This window comes from Mobula birostris, chromosome 9, assembly GCF_030028105.1.
Source record: "Mobula birostris isolate sMobBir1 chromosome 9, sMobBir1.hap1, whole genome shotgun sequence".
NCBI lineage: Eukaryota > Metazoa > Chordata > Chondrichthyes > Myliobatiformes > Myliobatidae > Mobula > Mobula birostris.
Window position 1 is genome coordinate 31,855,739 of NC_092378.1, and position 21,560 is coordinate 31,877,298.

General features: G+C 40.2%; 1 protein-coding gene across 2 annotated transcripts in view; it reads right to left on the reverse strand.

Annotated features, from left to right (window-relative positions):
* Positions 1–986: 986 nt before the first annotated feature.
* Positions 987–21,560, reverse strand: part of cacna1c (calcium channel, voltage-dependent, L type, alpha 1C subunit) — a 687,918-nt gene continuing 667,344 nt past the window's right edge. Inside the window, exons 45-48 of one of the 2 annotated variants that reach the window (XM_072267751.1) lie at positions 8,443–8,564; positions 6,202–6,522; positions 2,813–3,091; positions 987–1,159 (exon numbers count right to left, since the gene is read on the reverse strand). In XM_072267751.1, coding sequence (XP_072123852.1) covers positions 1,151–1,159; positions 2,813–3,091; positions 6,202–6,522; positions 8,443–8,564 — 731 coding nt within the window. In that variant the 3' untranslated portion in view covers positions 987–1,150. Of the gene's footprint in view, positions 3,092–6,201; positions 6,523–8,442; positions 8,565–21,560 lie in introns of both variants that reach the window. The other variant, XM_072267750.1, reaches the window with a different exon arrangement.

A 21,560-nucleotide genomic window follows, 5' to 3' on the forward strand; every position in this document is an offset into this window, starting at 1 on the left:
AATACATATTAAATTAACAGGAATATTTTATTAATATCTTATAAATATTTTATAGGTATTGTACAGGCAAGATGTATAGTTTTTGAGTTATTGGAAAGTATTTTCTATTCAGATTAGGTGTGTTGGACGTAATTTGTTTTCACCTAAACCATAAAATAAATATCAAGGTCAAACAAGATGCTTGTTGCATGGTGTTTTCTCTATACATGGAGATCAGTTTGACTATTAGACAGATTTTTCAGGAAAAATACTTGCATTTGAAAATCAGTTCTCACACAATTATGCTGCCATTGAGTTTAAAGGATATTCTCCATAGCTTTCACCATGAGAAAGATCAGATTATAAATTACATAAAAATCTACTTTAAATTAATAATTATAATGTGCAACTTAGGTTAGATTAGCATACCTAACGATGCCTTTAGCAGCAGATTGATTATGTATTTCATATTTATGATGCTAGAATCTTCACACCTCTCATTTCTTACATTTAATATACAAAATGAAGGTTATTTGATTAATATTTTCAGAAATTCATGTCGCTAAATAATGTATTTTTTAGAACTGTGTTTAGACAATTTCAAGACCAAGGTCATTGCAAATAATTTTAAGTGATGCAAGGAACCAATTCAGAACACTGCAGTTTCTGTTTTCAAACAGCAGGGTTGCCTTTTCTTAATTTCCTTGCAGTGCATGTTGAATGCAATGACACCATCTGGTTGAATATAGGTCTACACATACAATTTAATTTATCTCATAATTTAGGTATGTATGTGAAAAGTAATAAATCTTTCTTCATTAGTGAAAAATCCTTAATGGGAGAAGTAAAGGAATTTTTGAATAAAATGTGCTAACCAAAGTGGCATTAATATACTCAGTTTTTATCTATATGTTTTCGATACATTCTACAAGCTTTTTTCCCCACTCTAGAAAACACAGGCTCACTGTTGGGAACCAAACAAACTTGTGAAATTTACAATTTAAAGATAAAGCTGAGATTCCAATTTATTAAAGGCACAAGAACAGGTTGCTGCCACTTGAAAGAGTCAAAGGAAACAAAAATAAACTAAATACATAAATAATCATTTCCTTGAAGAAACTCCCACGTGTTCTGAGAGGTTGCAAGATGGGGTGAAGACTAAAAGCAACAATCAATACAACTACAAATGAACACAAGATATGCAAAATCAGTATTTGTTAACTAGGTATAGATGCCATATCATAGTAACTACAATATGTACACTTTTAATTTCCATTAAAAATGTTTACTTGCTTCAGATTTAGAAATCTTTTAGAAGTTAAAATAAGTATATATATTTATACATATATATTCTATAGCTTGGCAGACTTGAATACTTGAGTGGTTTCCATGCATCAAATATACACCAGCGTATTCAATAAATTCATTAAAAATGCACTGTTTTTTTTGTCTTTTTTTCAAATACTTCAACTGACCTGAATTCAAGTATTACAGGTTTTTAAACAAAAACAAGTACAAGAAACATCACAGTGAATATAATATTTATATATAAATTCATAGTTATATCTATTCAGTGTGATGCATATATACACACACATTCATACATATATAATCTATGTTTTTAAGTTAATATGTTTATAGTCTTGATTACAGTAACACCTTATTGCATTGTTTTTGCATATCTTGTGGCACACAAGGGGATGAGTTTTTGACAATAGACCGATTAATCACCACTTCAATAAAAAATCTGCCACAGGTTAACTGTTTAAGTGTTTAACTAAAATTAAAATTGATTTGAAATGCCATGCAAGATCTGAGCAGTCCATGGGTAGATGGTATGTGTTTACTTGGAACTATGATACTGAAAGTTACTGATATTAAATAATGTGTAATTCCCTAAAATGGAATTTTTTTTCCATTAGGGGATGCAAACTACAGGAACACAGGGATGATTCCACTTAATAATGAACTCCTCAGTGAATTACAAAACAATAAAGAATTGAAGAAAAAAATCAATCACAACAAATGAAAAAAGTAGGAAGTGGCTGGCCAAAGATTGCTAAAACACAAAATAAGCCACATCAAAGTAAGAATTGACCCTGGATTCAGAATGCAATCTTAGTGGAAAAGAACATATGAACTGAACACCAAACAGTTCATGACTGAGCAGTAAAGAAGGATATACTGTAAGCACTCTCAGAGAGGCTATCATACCAACAAGTTCTCCATCATCAAAAGCTATATCAGGGATAGCTAAAGACACCCACTAATTCTGGACATTTCTTCATTAATCACTTCCCAATAGACCATCCATCTCTTTTAAAGAAATCAGAGTATACGGGATTTTGCTTTCTGAGGTATTCTGTGGCAGGAGGGACAAATTCCTCACAAAATATACTTTGTGTGTATACATGTGCTTGTATGTGTCCTCTTAGCATTCCTATCTGTTAAACAAAAAAAAAATCAGGATAATGTTTGGCCAACCATTCAAATATACAAACAACTCCTTTAAGACACCCAGGATACTCAGGGTCCCACCTACACTCCCATGACCCTGACATGTTTTTAGCAAATTTGAGATGTTGGGTAGTGTCTCTGCTGCAGGTTCAAAAGTAATGCCATTTTGCTACCTGAAGTCATGATTTTTATAACAGTTTTAATTTTTTTTAAAAAAAACCTCAGAGCTTTAACAGCTCTACTCCCAATTTACAACAGCAAATGAAGAAAGCAGCTGTTCTGGTTACTTCAGGTCACAAGAACAGTGAGGCACTTCTGAAACAAACTGATTTAAGCAAATAATAAAAACTATTTCCTGTCACTACAGAGTGCTTACATAATCCATCTCATCTGTAAATTCCTCCTCATTTTTCCCATGGTCCTGCTCCACTTCCATGCACACTTGCACAATTTCCTGTTGCTGGTGCTCCCTGCAGTTTACAAAGGGTAACAGATTGCCATTTGGGCTTGCCTTAGTGTTCCCATTGAGCAGGTTGTCTGCAGCATTTTCCATCTCCTCGATTGTCATATCACAGGCATCAGCAATTTCATGGGCTGTTGCCTCAACAAATTTTGGGTCTCGTGCATATCGACCAAGCCCCTCTGAGATCAGAACCTTTTGATGAGATAAACAAAATAGTTATTCCACAGACAAGATCATGTTTGCCTTATTAATCATGTATATCTTTTCTGATACATTTAAATATAAAAATTATGATACAGATTTCCTTTAAGAAGTAGGTACGCAGGGGAGTATATACTCAGCTCCTACAAGACAGAGTGATTGAATCTCAAAATCCAGCAGATCTTCCTGTGGGTGCAGATGGAGGAAGCAAAGCAGAATCTATTGCTCTTCACACGATTTGTATGAAGGCTCAGAAAAAAATGTATAATATCAGATTTACGTGTACAAGCTAGTTGTATTTGCTGAGAATGCTAGAATTCAGATTTAAGATAATGAGGTTTAAATTCATAGGTACAACTTAATTTAAGATTTTTTCTTGTCACAGGAACATCATTTCGTTAACCACTTTATCCAGTTCATGTTTAGCTAACTTGACATCTGCTGTGAATCAGCCCTATTCTTGCACATTTCTGAGATTAAAAACTAGTGCTTCTCAATTGACCCACTATTTTTATTATATTGAGGTCAAGAAACATTATGATGTGAGTAGTATCTCTGCTCTAATATAACGAGACCTTAGCTTTACAAACTTGGAAGATAATTACAAATTATTAATATCATTTACCCATTTTGATTTTTTTCCATCCACATGGACTCCACATACTGCAGCATCCAAATGATTTCTGGGATCTATTTCCAGACCTCTTTCTAGAGGGCTGTGGATGCTCAGCCAATGAGTTCACCAAGGGTGAGATTGACAGAATTTTATGCAACAAGTGAATTAGAAGATAAATGGCAAAGCATGGTCAAAGGACTGTATTTCCTATTTTGATTTGTGTCAGTTCTAAAAATGTCAATCAATTTTAATCCTATTCCTATATTTTAAAATAATATTAAATTTATCTATTTTCATGCCCTGAGCTTTTGTCAATATATATCTTTAAAGATCACTTCTCAAATATCACCTCCATCAGTGTGAAAGAAAATCCCCAGTTTATCCCCAGACGTCCAACCTTTCACATTTGTTCCTTTGACCTCTCTCCTCACATCCTAACAGGCTGCCTCTAACGCCATCCTTAGTCTAATGTCTGGCGTGATCCCCTCTCCCCACACATACTTAAAACATGGCCCCTAGTTCATTCCTTCTTGGTTTTTTTCCCTCTTCCCATCTCTCCACCCACTATCACCACACCCTCCAACCCAACCACAGCCCAATATTTTGATGCACGGCCTAGAGCATTACCCAGCAGAGCAGCACAAGGCTCTGAGGCCTTCCTCTTCCCCAACCATCAATGTAACAGTGACAGTGGATCACTGCAATGCCTTCCCCCACCCTACTACAGGCCCTACCTATCCCACCCCGGCCTCGACACAAACTCTAGGATGCATATTCCTGATTAAGAAAATACATAATGCTCTTTTGATTACACTACAGGCCAAAGGGACAACAGACTATGATGGCCAGGAGTTATTGACCAAAATAATTATTTCCACTCTGCTGCAAAGCACAGACCTGACATATAGCCTACTCCTGCTATCTCCATGTCTTTAAATTTCACTGTAGAGACAAGAACAAAATGTTTTTTCCTGTCTCGTCCATTTCCTTATTTCCCATTAAAAACTGTTCTGAATCAACTTCCAAGGCATTAATGTCTAATTTTGCTACTTTCAGTATTTAACCTTCTCAGAACATTCAAAATAGTTTAAGTTGGATTATCTGTTATCAAACATCAGGCAGGTTGTGAGAAAACTCATTCAGTGTTGAAAACTGGAGTTGAATTAAGTTGGTAAAATTCAGCCACTCAGCAAAATGATGCAGAATCTTTAGGTTATACACTAGCAGCTTTACCCAGCAATAATGGAAAAGTTGCATTCTTCATGGATGCATTCTATAAATGAGCAGTTGAATGATTGACAGTGGGTGAACAGAGGTATTGTGTACTAATAATGTTATCTGCATCAAAATAATCATACTTAAAATGAAATGGGTTTAGAATTGTTCCATGTCTAAAAAGATGTGTTACAATGGTTTCACATGGATTGGGTGTTAGAGGGATGTTCTCGTAGCTTTGTGCATGGCCCTCCCAACAGCCCCAATCATCAAATTCTGTCACCTGGGTCTCAAGGTGTCAATATGTCATGGAACATACTCCACAGGTACAATCATAAACAAAAGCTCTTCCACTGCATGTTGCACAGCTAATGAAAGCAGACAGAGAACTGAAGGAGAGTCAGCATTAAGGGAGAAGCCAGCATCATGGGGAAGTCTACAAGTGCTGAGGTAGAATCAGGGGAAGGAGCATCACTGGGCTTGGATACATGATGTGACAACAGATAGGGGAAGAGGATATTGGGGCAGTTGGGAGAGGTGGGTTAGGGATGTTGCTGGTGTGCATGCAATTTAATCAGATTAGGGCAGAGGGTTGGATGCTGAATTTGTGCATAGAAGTTACTGGACAAGGTGGAAGTTTGGAGTGAAAATTAAGGAGAATACATCGAGGCAGATCTTGAGGAAGACAAGTGATGTGTCAGGCTCCTTGACAGTGCATTAAATCAGTTTGGTTCTCTCTAAAGAAGAAAGCCCTTAACTCCGAGTGGAGTCATCGGGATTTTAGGAGGCTTTCTTACTTATACAAGGCTGAGTTGCTAGCTCAATGCTCAACCCAGCATGGATGGAAAGCGTGCAAGGGAGCCGGCTGGATTCGAACTTGGGAGCCTTCGCTCCAAAGTCCGGTCCTGATGCCACTACGCCACCAGCCTGGTTCTCTCTAATAAATGCTGAAATGGGTCTTCAGTCACCATCAAGTTTTCACCGAGAACATTTCTGAGCCTTATGTGTGAACAAAATGCAGATTACTGATGCCAGGATGTGGGTATTACTCTTTTGTACAGAGTCACCAGATCAAATAATTACTATCGTGTTGCGTGTTTACACCAAATCCGATCCTATTTAGAGACTGGGATTTAGACAAAATTAATTTATATTACACACAAAAGCTTTGTACTCTGCAAAAGATTTTGTGTCGCAGAACTTCTATATGAGCACCTCATTTGCTAACAGAGCAACAAGGATAAATATTCAATGCTAACTGCAAACTTACCGCCTCTACTAAACTACTAGCACTGCCATGACAGTCAGGTCCCTTTTCCCTGAAGGGAGAGGGTACAGTCAGGGAGACTGGCCTGGCCTTTCTGACACTTCTATTTGTGTTGTCAGAGCACCAGGAACTACAGTTTACAGATGGAAGGCTGCTGTTTAGTTTCTCATACGATTCAATGCCATCTACAAATAACGCTGGAATATGCTGTTTTAATCTCCGTGTACTGCATGGAGTTGCTGGAGGCGTTGCACAGAGTCTGGAAAATTGAGTTGGAGAATGGCTTCTTCTTACCAATGGGTTTAGACCTGCCACTGCCAGTGCCTGTCAGATGAAAAAAAATGTGTAAGGCAAGTGCAGATACAACAGGAGGAAAATAGTTGTGCCAAATAAGAGCTATTTTTACATCGTTTACATTCATAGAATGTGTAATTCTATTGGACTCTAATGACAGGACTTCAACATTTCTTTACAGAATCAGAATCAGGTTTAACATCACTGGCATACATCATGAAATTTGTTAACTTTGCTGCAGCAGTACAATGCAATACATGCTAAATATAGAAAAAAATGGAATTACAGTAAGTATATATATGTATATTAAATTGTTAAATTAAGATAAGTAGTGCAAAAACAGAAATTTAAAAAAAAGTAGTGAGGTAGTGTTCCATGGGTTCAATGTCCATTTAGGAATCGGATAGCAGAGGGGAAGAAGCTGTTCCTGAATCGCTGAGTGTGTGCCTTCTGGCTTCTGTACCTCCTTTCTGATGGCAACACTGAGAAGAGGGCATGTCTTGGGGGTCCTTAATGAAGGAAGCTGCTTTTCTGAGGCACCACTCTTTGAAGATGTCTTGAATACCATGGAGGCTAGTACCCATGGTCGAGCTGACTACACTGCAGATCTAAACAAAAAATAATGCCAGGTAGTGGAGTTTGCACTTACTCCCTGAAAATGTACGGATTTCCCTGGGTGCTTCATTTTAATTGGTTAATTGGCAACTGCAAAATAGACTTGGTGTGAGTGACAGGAGGGAGAACTGGTGGGATGTTAAAGGGCATCTATGAGAGAACTGATAGGGAATAGGACTAAACTAGACCAGAGGGGCTGAATGGCTTCCTTCTATGTTGATGGGAAATATAAAACAAAAAGTGCAGCTGGAAGGTCAGACCAACGTGCTCCAATAATTTGTAAATTTCCCCATCATAACCAGCACAAATGACTAAACTGACTAGAAATTTATTTACTCTGACTGTAAAAAAAACTTGAAAATGGTGCAACTTAATGAATTAATTAAGCTTCTAATGGCATAATAGGATATAATTAATGCCCAACAACCTGACTGTAAATTGATTTATGTGTATGACATTGCAGGTTGAGAAAGTGAAAATCTACACCACAGATCCTGTTATTCTTTGTGGGAAGCTTTTTTCATGTTCCGACTATTCCCTGCCGACCATAAACAAAGCTTTCCTTAGTTCTAGATGATCTTCATTATCCAACCATATAAGAGGTACTCTTGCTTTCCTTAGCAATGTCTTGTTAACTCTTAGGCTGAACTACTGGCTTGAATATAAATCTTTGAATTCAGGCTTCTTTCCTCTAATTTTTCTAATATTCTTCATTAAAATCTCACGGTATAATATTTCCAAAGACTGACTTTACATTATGAAGCAAAACAACTGGATTTAGTTTGCACTTGTTTGACAAAATAATTGAGCATATATGACTCTCAGGAGAATTTGGGCAATTAAGCTATGCAACATAATCTCTAGACCTGGTGCTCCAATATATAAAAAGCACTTTGTTGGACTGTAACCTGATTCCATTTAGTAAAAGGCAAATTATTTTCTTTTATTGATTTGGTGGGATCAAGAAATAGGAAGTATTATGAGAGCAATAACTTGTAGTAAATACAATCCATTCCTTCCATCCCACTCAATAAATGAAAGAATAAAATACTCTTATCTGCAACAAAGCAGAGAAAGACAAAAATACTCAGCAGGTCAAGTACCAACTGCGGAGAGAGAAAGCAGGTCAGTATTTCAGGTTGATGAAGTTCATTATCCTTCTTATTAAAGGTATGTTTCACTCTCCAAAAGCACTATCTAACTTTCAGAGAATTTGTAGCATTTCCTATTTTTATCTTGAGTTTTTGGATCTGTGAAATTTGATTTTGTTAATCTTAATGGTGGTGTATAAACTTGATATTGAAGATGCGGTAAACCTTTAGAACTTGTTCATACCTGGTGCTGAATTAAATGAAGTGGTAGTGCAGTCTTTTGAGAGAGTGGTGGTGTGAAAGTTATGTCTAAGCCTTGACTTTTCCGTCTCTTCAGGCACTCAAGGTGAAATGACGATCTTCTTCCTACAAGAAGAAAGACACATTAAACAAGGATATTCAATTATATACAATTTATTGAAATATTATTAAACAATGAAGGTTCTGATTGCCACATTTTATTAAAACTAGATCCAACAACTCATAAACAGTTCTTCACTTGGACCAATAATATTTTCCTTAAATATTAATGTGGTATATGAATTTGGGTTTGGGTATTTGATCCTCCACAATACTCCGCGTAGGAATTTAAACTGGAGGTGGCAGTGTTTTTCTTTAACGAGGTTGAGTTGCGAACTCGACATCAACTGGGCACATGAAGAGTGTGCTCGGGAGCGGTCTGTCACTGGATCAAACTCGGGAACCTCCGTTCTTCAGCCCGGCTCTGATCTCACTGTGCCACCAGCCCGCCAGTTCAGAGATACTAGTAGTTTTCTTGAGTTACTTTGCAAGTAATCACTAATAAACCATTTATGTTGGGAACGGAAAAGGCATCAATGAGCTTGATCCTACTTCAGCCAATGCATTTACAGAGGTATTCTCTATTAGAAACTATTATCCAGACTATTGTGCCATCTCATTTAACAGAAGCTCTTGAATCATTTTGAATGTTTTGTTAACCAATCATTTTTGCATGTTTCTTTGCAAGTGAGTCTGACAACACAGGTTGTAATCCAGCCAATTATTGTGATGCAAATTGTTCATCACTACAAAATCATTTTCTGTTCTAAAGTTTATACAAGATATAATTGTTGTGTGAACGCCAACTATAACAGATAGCATGGTCTGTAGCATATATCTGTCATTGATATGTGGTACATTAATGGCATATAGCAACTAATCTTTCAGAAAGGATTATGGCTACTTGACACATTAAAATTTCTCAATTAAACACACCAAGGAGAAGTAATTTACAGGGCTACATCAAAGTTAAATTCAGAATCAACCAATATTTATGTTGTCTGTTTCTTGATTTACTAAAATATCCAGGGTCATGAACTCATAGCAATTTATGGCATAGAAGGAAGCTCACTGTCAAGAACACTGCTTCTTAGATTACTCCTACTTCATGTTCCTCAATCTGTAGTCTTGAAGATTAAGGCTCACCAAATATACTGTATTTCCAAGAATGTTTTAAACAGAGTATATTTGGTGTCTCCAACACACTTCCTGTTACTGAGCTTTGGACCACTTAGGTGATTGTTTTTTTCTCAACAGTCTCTTAATCCTTAGATCTGTGCATGCTAGTCAATGACTTGTCTGGAATGGGAAAGAGACCCTTTTTGCTCAGACAGCTGATATCTCTTATTATTCCCTGCACCACCTCAGTTTCTGTTCCAGAGAAAACAATTCCAGCCAAGTCACCCCTCTGCTAATAACTGTAATTCTTCATTTCTGGCAACATTCTCAAAAATTCCCTCTGTTATCTTTCAGCCACTGTATATCCTTTGTGAAATGTGGTGATCAGAACTGTACAGAGTATAATAGCTATCAGTCCCTAATATCTATTTTGATCTCTCTGCTTTAAAATTCCTGGCTGCCTATGATATCTTATCCAGCTTACATACCTGAACTGCTAACTTCAGATATGTACTCCCAGTACTTGTAGTTTTTCCAACATTTTTTAGTGTCTAACCATTTATCTAATCTTTTGTTCACATTTCTCCAGACTGAGTTCTAATTGCCAATTTTGTATACCAATCAAGAAGCCCATTCATAAAAGGAGTGGGAGGAGCTAGAAATAATGGCACCATAGGTTTTCGCAGACCTGGATGACTTCTCTCAGTTTGTTGTGAAACAGCTTATTCTTTTTTTTTCCTCATGTCTCTCTTTTCTTTTCAAGACGGCTAGCGTCTTATCAAAGTCTGTGATCTACAGCTGCAGCTCAAACTACAGTTCTCTAAAGGTAGTGGGTTCTCATCCTCGGACTCACTGTGCAGCCTCACATTTTGATATCTCCAGGTACGGCCTCATGGACGATTTGGTTTCTCGCCGATGACGCTGACTGCGGCACTGCAGGAGACGGAAACATTGAGACAGCAGGTGGTGCATGCTGCTGTCAGAAGAAGGTCTCAGCACTCAAGCGATCTTCTCTCCCTCTTTCTTTTTTGCTGGTGAGTAAGAGGCTGTCCGGTCCTCAAATTGGGGTCTTGGAGAATTGACACGGCAGATTGTAGCATCGAAACAGTGAGCTGCTGCTCTCCTGCTCTCATTTATTGCAGGATTGACCCCTTTCTCCCTCGCTAGTAATAGAGAGCTTGTCTGAGATACTTAAGTGTTGGGTTATGGACTGTAGTTTTTGATGGATTCTAGATTAAGGTCTCCTTGGGAGCTTTGCTATTGCTTGCATGGTGGGGGGAGGGGATCAGTGTTTTTACTAGAGCAGGTGGGGGGAAGGGGATGCTCTTGCTGCTGATTATGCACGAGAGGGGGAGGGGTGCTTTGGGGTTCTGATGTTTCTGCCATTTAATCTTTGGGTTGTTTTTGGCTCCTGGACGTCTGCAAAGAGTAAGAATTTCAGGTTGTATACTACTGACATTCTCTGACATTAAACTGAATCTTTGAACCATATATTTCTGCAACATTGAAATTTCCTGTTCACTATCAATCACACTGACTCTTCAAATCATTCAATTTACTGATCACGGTCTCACAACGCTGTTATTATATATCACAGAGAGCAAGGGAATTAGTACCATGCCCAAAGGGACCACATGACCCCAGCTTTTCTTTCACTAAAACTCATTCGACTTTCGCCCTTTGCTTTCTGCACACCCTCAAAATTGTTTCATTGTCAATTTTAGCTTGACTGGCCTATAGTTATTTGGTCTATCACTTTCTATTTTATAAACTATAAAATCATATTGGCTGTCTTCTGTGGTAAATGATTGTTGAGTGAAAATGGCCCATGCCAATGCGATTTTCTCCCTTGCTTTTTTTTAAAAGAATCTGAGCTTGGCTACTTATTCACATTCAAAGGTTCTAGCCCCCTTCAAAACCATTTTCTTTCTCTGTTTTTCAATTTCCATTTCGATATTTCATATGTATGTTGTGTACCTCTCTTGCATGAAGACACATACAAAGCATTCACTAAGATGTCATCGTTTCGAGCTGTATGTACCATATGTACTTTGATAATAAATTTACTTTGAACTTTAGATTCAGACAGGGCAAATGGAAGACTTGGATATCGGAGAGCATTTTTGAGGTAGTAATTGTAGATTTAACACAGTTATGAAAGGGAACAGTTCAGGGAAGGCTGCTACTACCATGCTGAGATAACCACAGTCTGTATGTGGACAATGAACTATGTGAATACTTTTTAATGAATAAGCAAGAGAAATCTGCAGATGCTGGAAACCCAAGCAACACACACAAAATGCTGGAGGAACTCAGCAGGCCAAACAGCATCTATGGAAAAGAGTGGAAGAGTCAACGTTTCGGGCTAAGACCCTTAATGAAAATTAAGTTTAAATGAAAGCACAAACCAGAAAAAGTGAAGAAATGATCACTACAGAAAAAAAGTCAACCATTGGAAGAACATGACCCTCCATCACCATGATTTGAGTTCACTAAAAATGTCGACATGGAAGTGTCAAACGCCTGGCTCAGAGTTAGAGAGCTCTTCCCGGAAACATAGGACCAGGTGGTTAACACAAAAAAATTATTAGAAATACATAATAAAAGACCAACAAACTCAAGATGATAAAACAGAAAATGCCAAGAGAAACCAGAAACAATCCAACACATCACAGGATCCAGCAGCAGTTTAACTCATTCTGAGCACAATCAAGTGGCAAAGATTGTTCATCAAAATCTTGCTTAAAAATACAAACTCATAAAAGATACCATATGTAACTACGAATATGAGCCGGATCCAGTTTTAGAGTCAGAGTCCTACTAATTATATTACAACTGATTCATTATTACCGATAGAACAATCCATAATAACTAACAAGAGAAAATCTGTAGATGTTGGATTAAGCAACACACCCGAAATGCTGGAGGAGCTCAGCATGACAGGGGGCATTGATGGAAAAGAGTACATCGACGTTTCAGGTTGAAACCCTCTGGCAGGACTGGAGAAAAAAAGATGAGGAGTAGATTTCGTAAACACAAAATACTCTGCAGATGCTGGGGTCGAAGCAACACGCACAACATGCTGGAGGAACTCAGCAGGTCGGGCAGCATCCATGGAAACAATCAGTCAACGTTTCGGGCCGAGACCCTTCGTCAGGACTGAAGGGGGAGGGCACAGGGGCCCTATAAAGAACGGGGGGAGGGTGGGAAGGAGAAGGCTGGTAGGTGCCAGGTGAAAAACCGGTAAGGGGAAAGATAAAGGGGTGGAGGAGGGGAAGCAGGGAGGGGATAGGCAGGAAAGGTGAAGAAAGAATAGGGGGAAGCACAATGAGTAGTAGAAGGAGACAGAACCATAAGGGAAGTGATAGGCAGCTGGGGGAGGGGGCAGAGTGAAACTGGGATGGGGGAAGGGAGGGGGAGGGAATTACCGGAAGTTGGAGAATTCAATGTTCATGCCAAGGGGCTGGAGACTACTCAGACGGTATATGAGGTGTTGCTCCTCCAACCTGTTTAGCCTCATCATGGCAGTTGAAGAGGCCATGTATGGACATGTCTGAATGGGAATGTGAAGCAGAGTTGAAGTGGGTGGCAACCGGGAGATCCTGTCTGCTGTGGCAGATGGAGCGGAGGTGCTCGACGAAGCGGTCCCCCAATCTGCGTCGGGTTTCACCGATGTAGAGGAGGCCGCACCGGGAGCACCAGATGGAATAGATGACCCCAACAGACTCACAAGTGAAGTGTTGCCTCACCTGGAAGGACTGTTTGGGGCCCTGAATGGTGGTGAGAGAGGAGATGTAGGGACAGGTGTAGCACTTACACTTGCAGGGATAAGTGCCGGGTGGTAGATCCGTGGGGAGGGACGCGTGGACCAGGGAATCGCGGAGGGACTGATCCCTGCGGAAAGTGGAGAGGGGTGGAGAGGGAAAGATGTGCTTAGTTGTGGGGTCCTGTTGAAGGTGGCAGAAGTTGTGGAGGATAATGTGCTGGATCCGGAGGCTGGTGGGGTGGTAGGTGAGGACAAAGGAAACTCTGTCCCTGTTGTGGTGGCGGGAGGATGGGGTGAGGGCCGAAGTGTGGGAAATGGAGGAGTTGCAGGTGAGGGCATCATTGATGATGGCAGAAGGGAAACCACGATCCTTAAAGAAACAGGACACTTGAGATGTCCTGGAATGGAAATTCTCATCTTGGGAGCAGATGCAGCAGAGATGGAGGAACTGGGAATAGGGAATAGCATTTTTCCTACCCTGCCACATGCAAAAAGAAAAGTGGGGGAGGAGCACCAGAGGGAGGCGATGGGCGGGCAAGGAGATAAGGTGAGAGAGGAAAAAGGGGATGGGGAATGGTGAAGGAGAGGGGGTTGGGGGGCATTACTGCAAGTTTGAGAAATCTAAGTTCATGCTATCAGGTTGGAGGCTACCCAAATGGAAAATAAGGTGCTGTTCCTCCAACCTGAGTGTGGCTTCATCACGATAGTGGAGGAGGCCATGGATGGACATATTGGAATGGGAACGGGAGGTGGAATTAAAATGGGTGGCCACTGGGAGATCCTGCTTTTTCTGGCAGACGGAGCGTAGGTGCTCAGTGAAGCGGTCTCCCAATCCACGCCAGGTCTCACCCATTTACAAGAGGCTACACTGGGAGCACCAGACACAGTATATGACCCCAAGACTCACAGTTAAAGTGTCGCCTCACTTGGAAGGACTATGTAGGGCCCTGAATGATAGTGAGGGAGGAGGTGTAGGGGCAGGTGTAGCACCTGTTCCGTTTGCAAGGATAAGTGCCAGGAGGGAGATCAGTGGGGGGGACGAGTGGAACAAGGGAGTCACGATAGTGAATCCATAATAATCATCTGGATGTAATATTACGGGATGAACAAGCAAGAACAACTTATTTAATAAATTTAACCATTCCAAACACACAAACATACAGAAACCAATAAGTGAAAAACAACAGAAATATGCAGAATTAAAAGAGGAAATTGAAAGACCATGAACAGGAACAGGGTACATTGTACCAAAAGTAATATCTACAACTGGTACCATACCAAAGTCACTGAAGAATCAGGCCTAAACAGCAATATTTATGTAAATCTTCAGAAAGCCACAATACTAAATACCACTAGAATAGTCTGAAAGTTCCTAACAATTAACAAATGAGTGTGGTTGGCCATAACCATACCTCAGGTTTTACCAGTTTGAGCAGATAAATAAATAAAAAAACAAATAAATAAGCAATAAGTATTGAGAACATGAGAAGAAAAGTCCTCGAAAGTGAGTCCATTTCATTGGGAATAATTCAGTGATGGGCGAGTGCAGTTATCCACTCTAGTTCAAGAGCCTAATGGTTGAGAGGTAATAACTGTTCTTGAACCTGGTGGTGCAGGTCCTGAGGCTCCTGTACCTTCTTCCTGATGCCTGCGGTGAGAAGAGAGCACGGCCTGGGTGGTGGTGATGAGGGACACTGCTTTCCTCATGCTCTGTGTAGATGTGCTCAATGGTGGGGAGGGCTTTACCCATGACGGACTGGGCTCTACCTGCTACTTTGTTGACTTATCTATACAAGGGCATTGGTATTTCCATATCAGGTTGTGATGCAATCTGTCGATATTCTCTACACTACACATCTATCGAAGTTTGTCAAACCTTTAGATGACATGCTGAATGTTCACAAACTTCTAAGAAAGTAAAACTGCTGCCATGCTTTCTTTGAAATGGCACTTATTTGCTGGGCGCAGGCCTCCTGAAGTCAAGAATCATCTCCTCGGTCTTGCTGACATTGAGTGAGAGGTTGTTGTTGTGGCACCACTCATCCAGATTTTCCATCTCCTTCCTATATGCTGATTTGCCACTACCCTTGGTTCAGCCATTGGCAAACTTAAATACCGCAGTACTCCATTTCTCCTGCTTGGCTTGCTATATGTTGATTAAAAATATTCAAAAATTCTACACCTTTTATATCTTTGCTACACCAGTTAATGTAGCTGAAATTTCCTACTATTACTGCCTTGTTATTTTTGCATTTCTCAGGAATCTGTTTGCAAATTTGCTCTCTATCTCCCACTGACTGTTTAATGACCTACTGTATACTCCAAGCAAAGTGCGTTCTCCATTTTTGAATTTCAATTCTTAATCTTTCTGACATGATATCAATTCTCATAGCTGTAATTGTTTCCTTAACAAATATTACTTTATCACAGTCCTATGTGATTGTAATGCACTGAGACATGGTTAAAAGATGGGCACGCATTACACTCGTTAAATCTTACTCCCACAAGTCTGTTTGTGCCCTCCATTCACTGCATCTATTTTCATGGCTCCTTGCCCTCTAGTAAACAAAATTAAGCACTGCCATATATCTTTATTTCTTTTTTTTTTCCACAGCTTTTATTTTCTTTGCTTTCAAAACTAATTTCTCAGGCTTGTTTACTAAACCACCATTATCCTCACTCAGTTTCGCTTCTCTTACTTCTAAAACTGACGTTCAGTTCTCATCCTGCCAAGCTATTTTAAACTCTCCCTAAAAACAGAAGCATATTTGTCTGCAACTATGTTGTTCCCATCCCTGCAAAATTGCAACCCTTCTGGAATGTAGGGGCCAAATCCACTAGGTGCAGATCCAATGCCCCAGAAATTTAAAATCCTCACTTCTGTTGTTTTTTTTTCAGTCACACATATATTTGCACAACCCTCTTAATTTTGTATTCTCTGGAGGTGGCACTGTTATATTATGGAATTAAATCCCTTTGATATTTTGTTTCTTAATCTTTTCTAGCTCTCTCTGCATTTGACCTTTGAGACAGTGCTGTAGCACTGAATCGAATCCTACAATTGTTTCACTTATATTAAACACAATAAAAGTCCCATGCAGTGAGACCTGGTCAGATAAAGGTAAGCATAAAATCCTTAAATTGTGAAGTAATAACACCAGTTTTTAAGCAGATTTTCTACAGTGCTATTTTAGTTTCAAATGTTCATTCAACAGTTAATCAGCACCCCATTACATATTACAAGATTTAATTTATATAAATTGTTCAACCCACCTAATATTTTTCCAAAAATGGTGTGTATTGTTTTGTAGTTGAATGACACAGGATTTTCTAAAAAACGGCTCAAGGACAGCTTCTACTCCACTCTTATAAGATTCTTAAATGAACATCTTTTACAATAAAGGTGAACTCTTGATCTTTCAATCTATCTCATTATTGCACCTGTCTGCCTGCACAGCAGTTTCTCGATAACTAAAACATTACATTCTTCTTTTCCTTTTGCATTGCCTCAATGTAGTGAAGCACCATCATGTCCTCTCTGCCCTGGCAGAGGAAACCTGGAACACGTTCTCAGCAGATGCCCAAAAGCCCTGGGAGAAGGCCGCTACTCCTGGCACCATGACCAGGTGCTGAAGGCAGTGGCAGAAAGTACCTCCTCTGCCATTAACAACAGTATGACCATAAGACCATAAGACCATAAGCACTCCCACCAACCCAGAGAGCCCATGGCTTTTGTCAAAGCTGGAGACCAGCCCAGATCACCAGCAGGCTTGCTCACCACGGTGTCTGACTGGCAACTAAAAGTTGATCTTGGCAACCAATTACAGTTCTCTGACTTCATTGCATTATCATCACTGAGGCCTGGCATGGTCATTCTGTCAGAAACCTCAAAGCAAGTGGTCATGGTAGAACTGACAGCGCCTTAGGAAGACCGGATTGAGGTATTTGAAGGTAAGAAAGCCAAATACCAGGAGCTGGTAGAGCAGTGCTAGAAACAGGGGAAGAGGGTATGATGTGAGTCTACAAAGGTGGAGTGTGGAGGATTTGCTGGCTGCTCACCCTGTAGAACCTACTCTCTCCTTGGCATTACAGGGACTGCTGGATTGTCACAGAGGCTGCTGAGTAACAATGGATCAAGAGGTGCATCCTGTGGACCAGTGCTGCTGGGACATAAGCCAGGGCCTGATCAACTCTGGCTGTGTCACCTGGATGAGAGTGTCTGATGTTGAAAGACCCAATGATCCCAGCATACGTCACTGATGATGTGTCCCAGTGCAGCCTAGGATGTATCCCAGCATCGTATATACATAGAAACATACATAGAAAATAGGTGCAGGAGTAGGCCATTCGGCCCTTCGAGCCTGCACCGCCATTTATTATGATCATGGCTGATCATCCAACTCAGAACCCCGCCCCAGCCTTCCCTCCATACCCCCTGACCCCCGTAGCCACAAGGGCCATATCTAACTCCCTCTTAAATATAGCCAATGAACTGGTCTCAACTGTTTCCTGTGGCAGAGAATTCCACAGATTCACCACTCTCTGTGTGAAGAAGTTTTTCCTAATCTCGGTCCTAAAAGGCTTCCCCTCTATCCTCAAACTGTGGCCCCTCGTTCTGGACTTCCCCAACATCGGGACAATCTTCCTGCATCTAGCCTGTCCAATCCTTTTGGATCTTATACGTTTCAATCAGATCCCCCCTCAATCTTCTAAATTCCAACGAGTACAAGCCCAGTTCATCCAGTCTTTCTTCATATGAAAGTCCTCCCATCCCAGGAATCAATCTGGTGAACCTTCTTTGTACTCACTCTATGGCAAGGATGTCTTTCCTCAGATTAGGGGACCAAAACTGCACACAATACTCCAGGTGTGGTCTCACCAAGGCCTTGTACAACTGCAGTAGTACCTCCCTGCTCCTGTACTCGAATCCTCTCGCTATAAATGCCAGCATACCATTCGCCTTTTTCACCGCCTGCTGTACCTGCATGCTCACTTTCAATGACTGGTGTATAATGACACCCAGGTCTCGTTGCACCTCCCCTTTTCCTAATCAGCCACCATTCAGATAATAATCTGTTTTCCTATTTTTGCCACCAAAGTGGATAACTTCACATTTATCCACGTTAAATTGCATCTGCCATGAATTTGCCCACTCACCCAACCTATCCAAGTCACCTTGCATTCTCTTAGCATCCTCCTCACAGCTAACACTGCCACCCAGCTTCGTGTCATCCGCAAACTTGGAGATGCTGCATTTAATTCCCTCATCCAAGTCATTAATATATATTGTAAACAACTGAGGTCCCAGCACTGAGCCTTGCGGTACCCCACTAGTCACCGCCTGCCATTCTGAAAAGGTCCCGTTTATTCCCACTCTTTGCTTCCTGTCTGCTAACCAACTCTCCACCCACACCAATACCTTACCCGCAATACCGTGTGCTTTAAGTTTGCACACTAATCTCCTGTGTGGGACCTTGTCAAAAGCCTTCTGAAAATCCAAATATACCACATCCACTAGTTTTCCCCTATCCACTCTACTAGTTACATCCTCAAAAAATTCTATGAGATTCGTCAGACATGATTTTCCTTTCACAAATCCATGCTGACTTTGTCCGATCATTTCACCGCTCTCCAAATGTGCTGTTATCACATCCTTGATAACTGACTCCAGCAGTTTCCCCACCACCGACGTTAGGCTAACTGGTCTATAATTCCCCGGTTTCTCTCTCCCTCCTTTTTTAAAAAGTGGAGTTACATTAGCCACCCTCCAATCCTCAGGAACTAGTCCAGAATCTAACGAGTTTTGAAAAATTATCACTAATGCATCCACTATTTCTTGGGCTACTTCCTTAAGCACCCTGGGATGCAGATCATCTGGCCCTGGGGATTTATCTGCCTTCAATCCCTTCAATTTACCTAACACCACTTCCCTACTAACATGTATTTCGCTCAGTTCCTCCATCTCACTGGACCCCCTGTCCCCTACTATTTCTGGAAGATTATTTATGTCCTCCTTAGTGAAGACAGAACCAAAGTAATTATTCAATTGGTCTGCCATGTCCTTGCTCCCCATAATCAATTCACCTGTTTCTGTCTGCAGGGGACCTACATTTGTCTTTACCAGTCTTTTCCTTTTTACATATCTATAAAAGCTTTTACAGTCCGTTTTTATGTTTCCTGCCAGTTTTCTCTCATAATCTTTTTTCCCCTTCCTAATTAAGCCCTTTGTCCTTCTCTGCTGAACTCTGAATTTCTCCCAGTCCTCAGGTGATCCACTTTCTCTGGCTAATTTGTATGCTTCTTCTTTGGAATTGATACTATCCCTAATTTCTCCTGTCAGCCACTGGTGCACTACCTTCCTTGATTTATTCTTTTGCCAAACTGGGATGAACAATTGTTGTAGTTCATCCATGCAACCTTTAAATGCTTGCCATTGCATATCCACCATCAATCCTTTAAGTGTCATTTGCCAGTCTATCTTAGCTAATTCACGTCTCATACCTTCAAAGTTACCCCTCTTTAAGTTCAGAACCTTTGTTTCTGAATTAACTATGTCACTCTCCATCTTAATGAAGAATTCCACCATATTATGGTCACTCTTACCCAAGGGGCCTCTCACGACAAGATCGCTAATTAACCCTTCCTCATTGCTCAAAACCCAGTCCAGAATAGCCTATGAAAATATGAAATAGTATATGAAATTCAAAAGAAGAAAAATATATTAAAGAAATGTATCTAGCCTTGACTCAATCACTAATGGAACACTCCAAAACTTGACTGAAATGAGAGATCATGCACATGATCATCAGACACTACAATAGACTGGAAGAGATTTGACAGCCAGTCAGTCACTCCAACTTGGAAAGCAAGATCATGGTAGAGTCTGATGATCATGTATGTGATCTTTGGTTTCAATCAAGTCTTGGAGTGTTCCATCATCAAGGATCCTTCATCATCCAGGCCATGCTCTCTTCTCGCTACTATCATCTGGCAGGAGGTACCAGAGTCTTATGTCCCACACCACCACATTCAAAATCCCAAAAGCCCTGGGAGAAGGCCACTACTCCTGGCGCCATGACCAGGTGCTGAAGGCAGTGGCAGAAAGTATCTCCTCTGTCATTAACAACAGTACGACCATAAGACCATAAGCACTCCCACCAACCCAGAGAGCCCATAGCCTTTGTCAAAGCTGGAGACCAGCCCAGATCACCAGTAGGCTTGCTCACCACGGTGTCTGACTGGCAACAGTTCAGAAACAGTTATCAAAATCAGGCTCCTGAACCAGTGTGGATAACTTCACTCACCTCAATGATGAACTAACTCCATAACCTAGAGACTTACATTCAAGGATTCTATAACTCATATTCTCAGTATTATTTTTGCTTTTGTTACCACTTGTATCACTTGTCTTTTTGTTTTGCACCTTGGTTGTTTGTCAGTCATTGTTATTTACAGCTTTTCATAAACTTATTGTATTTCCTTATTTTCTTGTAAATCCCTGTAAGCAAATGAATTTCAAGGTAGAATATGGTGCCATATATGTACTTTGATAATAAATTTACTTTGAACTTTGGAGAAAGAAAAAGTTGCAAAGCTACTGTATATGGAAGTAAGAAGAGAAGGAACAGTCTGCTAGGAGATGGGAATGATCTGCTGAAAATGCTCTGCCAGGATAGCAAGGAAGGTATCATGCTGAAATTACTGTAAACTATATGATTTAAAGGAAAATTGCTTTTGTATTTTATAAATCACCCACTCTTTACTCAGGTAATTTCATTGTATAAACATATATGCTACTTATGACATGTGGTCAGATCAAGACCCCAGATTCAATCCAGTCCAATTCTAGCTCAAAGCCTACCTTTGGTTCCGTGCAGAACTTGTGCTCTACTTCTTTCCCAGACCAATCACAGACCTAAACCCCCAGCTTGATTGGATTTCTCCGTATCTCAGGGATCCTCTAATTTCCTGCATCTTGATCTCCCGTGTTCCTATTGACCTGTCCTTTTGTCTTCCCACATGATCAAACTCTCCTCTATACAATAATGAAATCCTTTTAACAGTGCCAACGCATTTCCCATTTTTCAATGTGCAACTGTTTTTGCAAATGGAAATTTCAGTGAATCATGCAGCTTTGGTTTTAATGACTCTTAGAAGAATATACATAAACTCTTCTC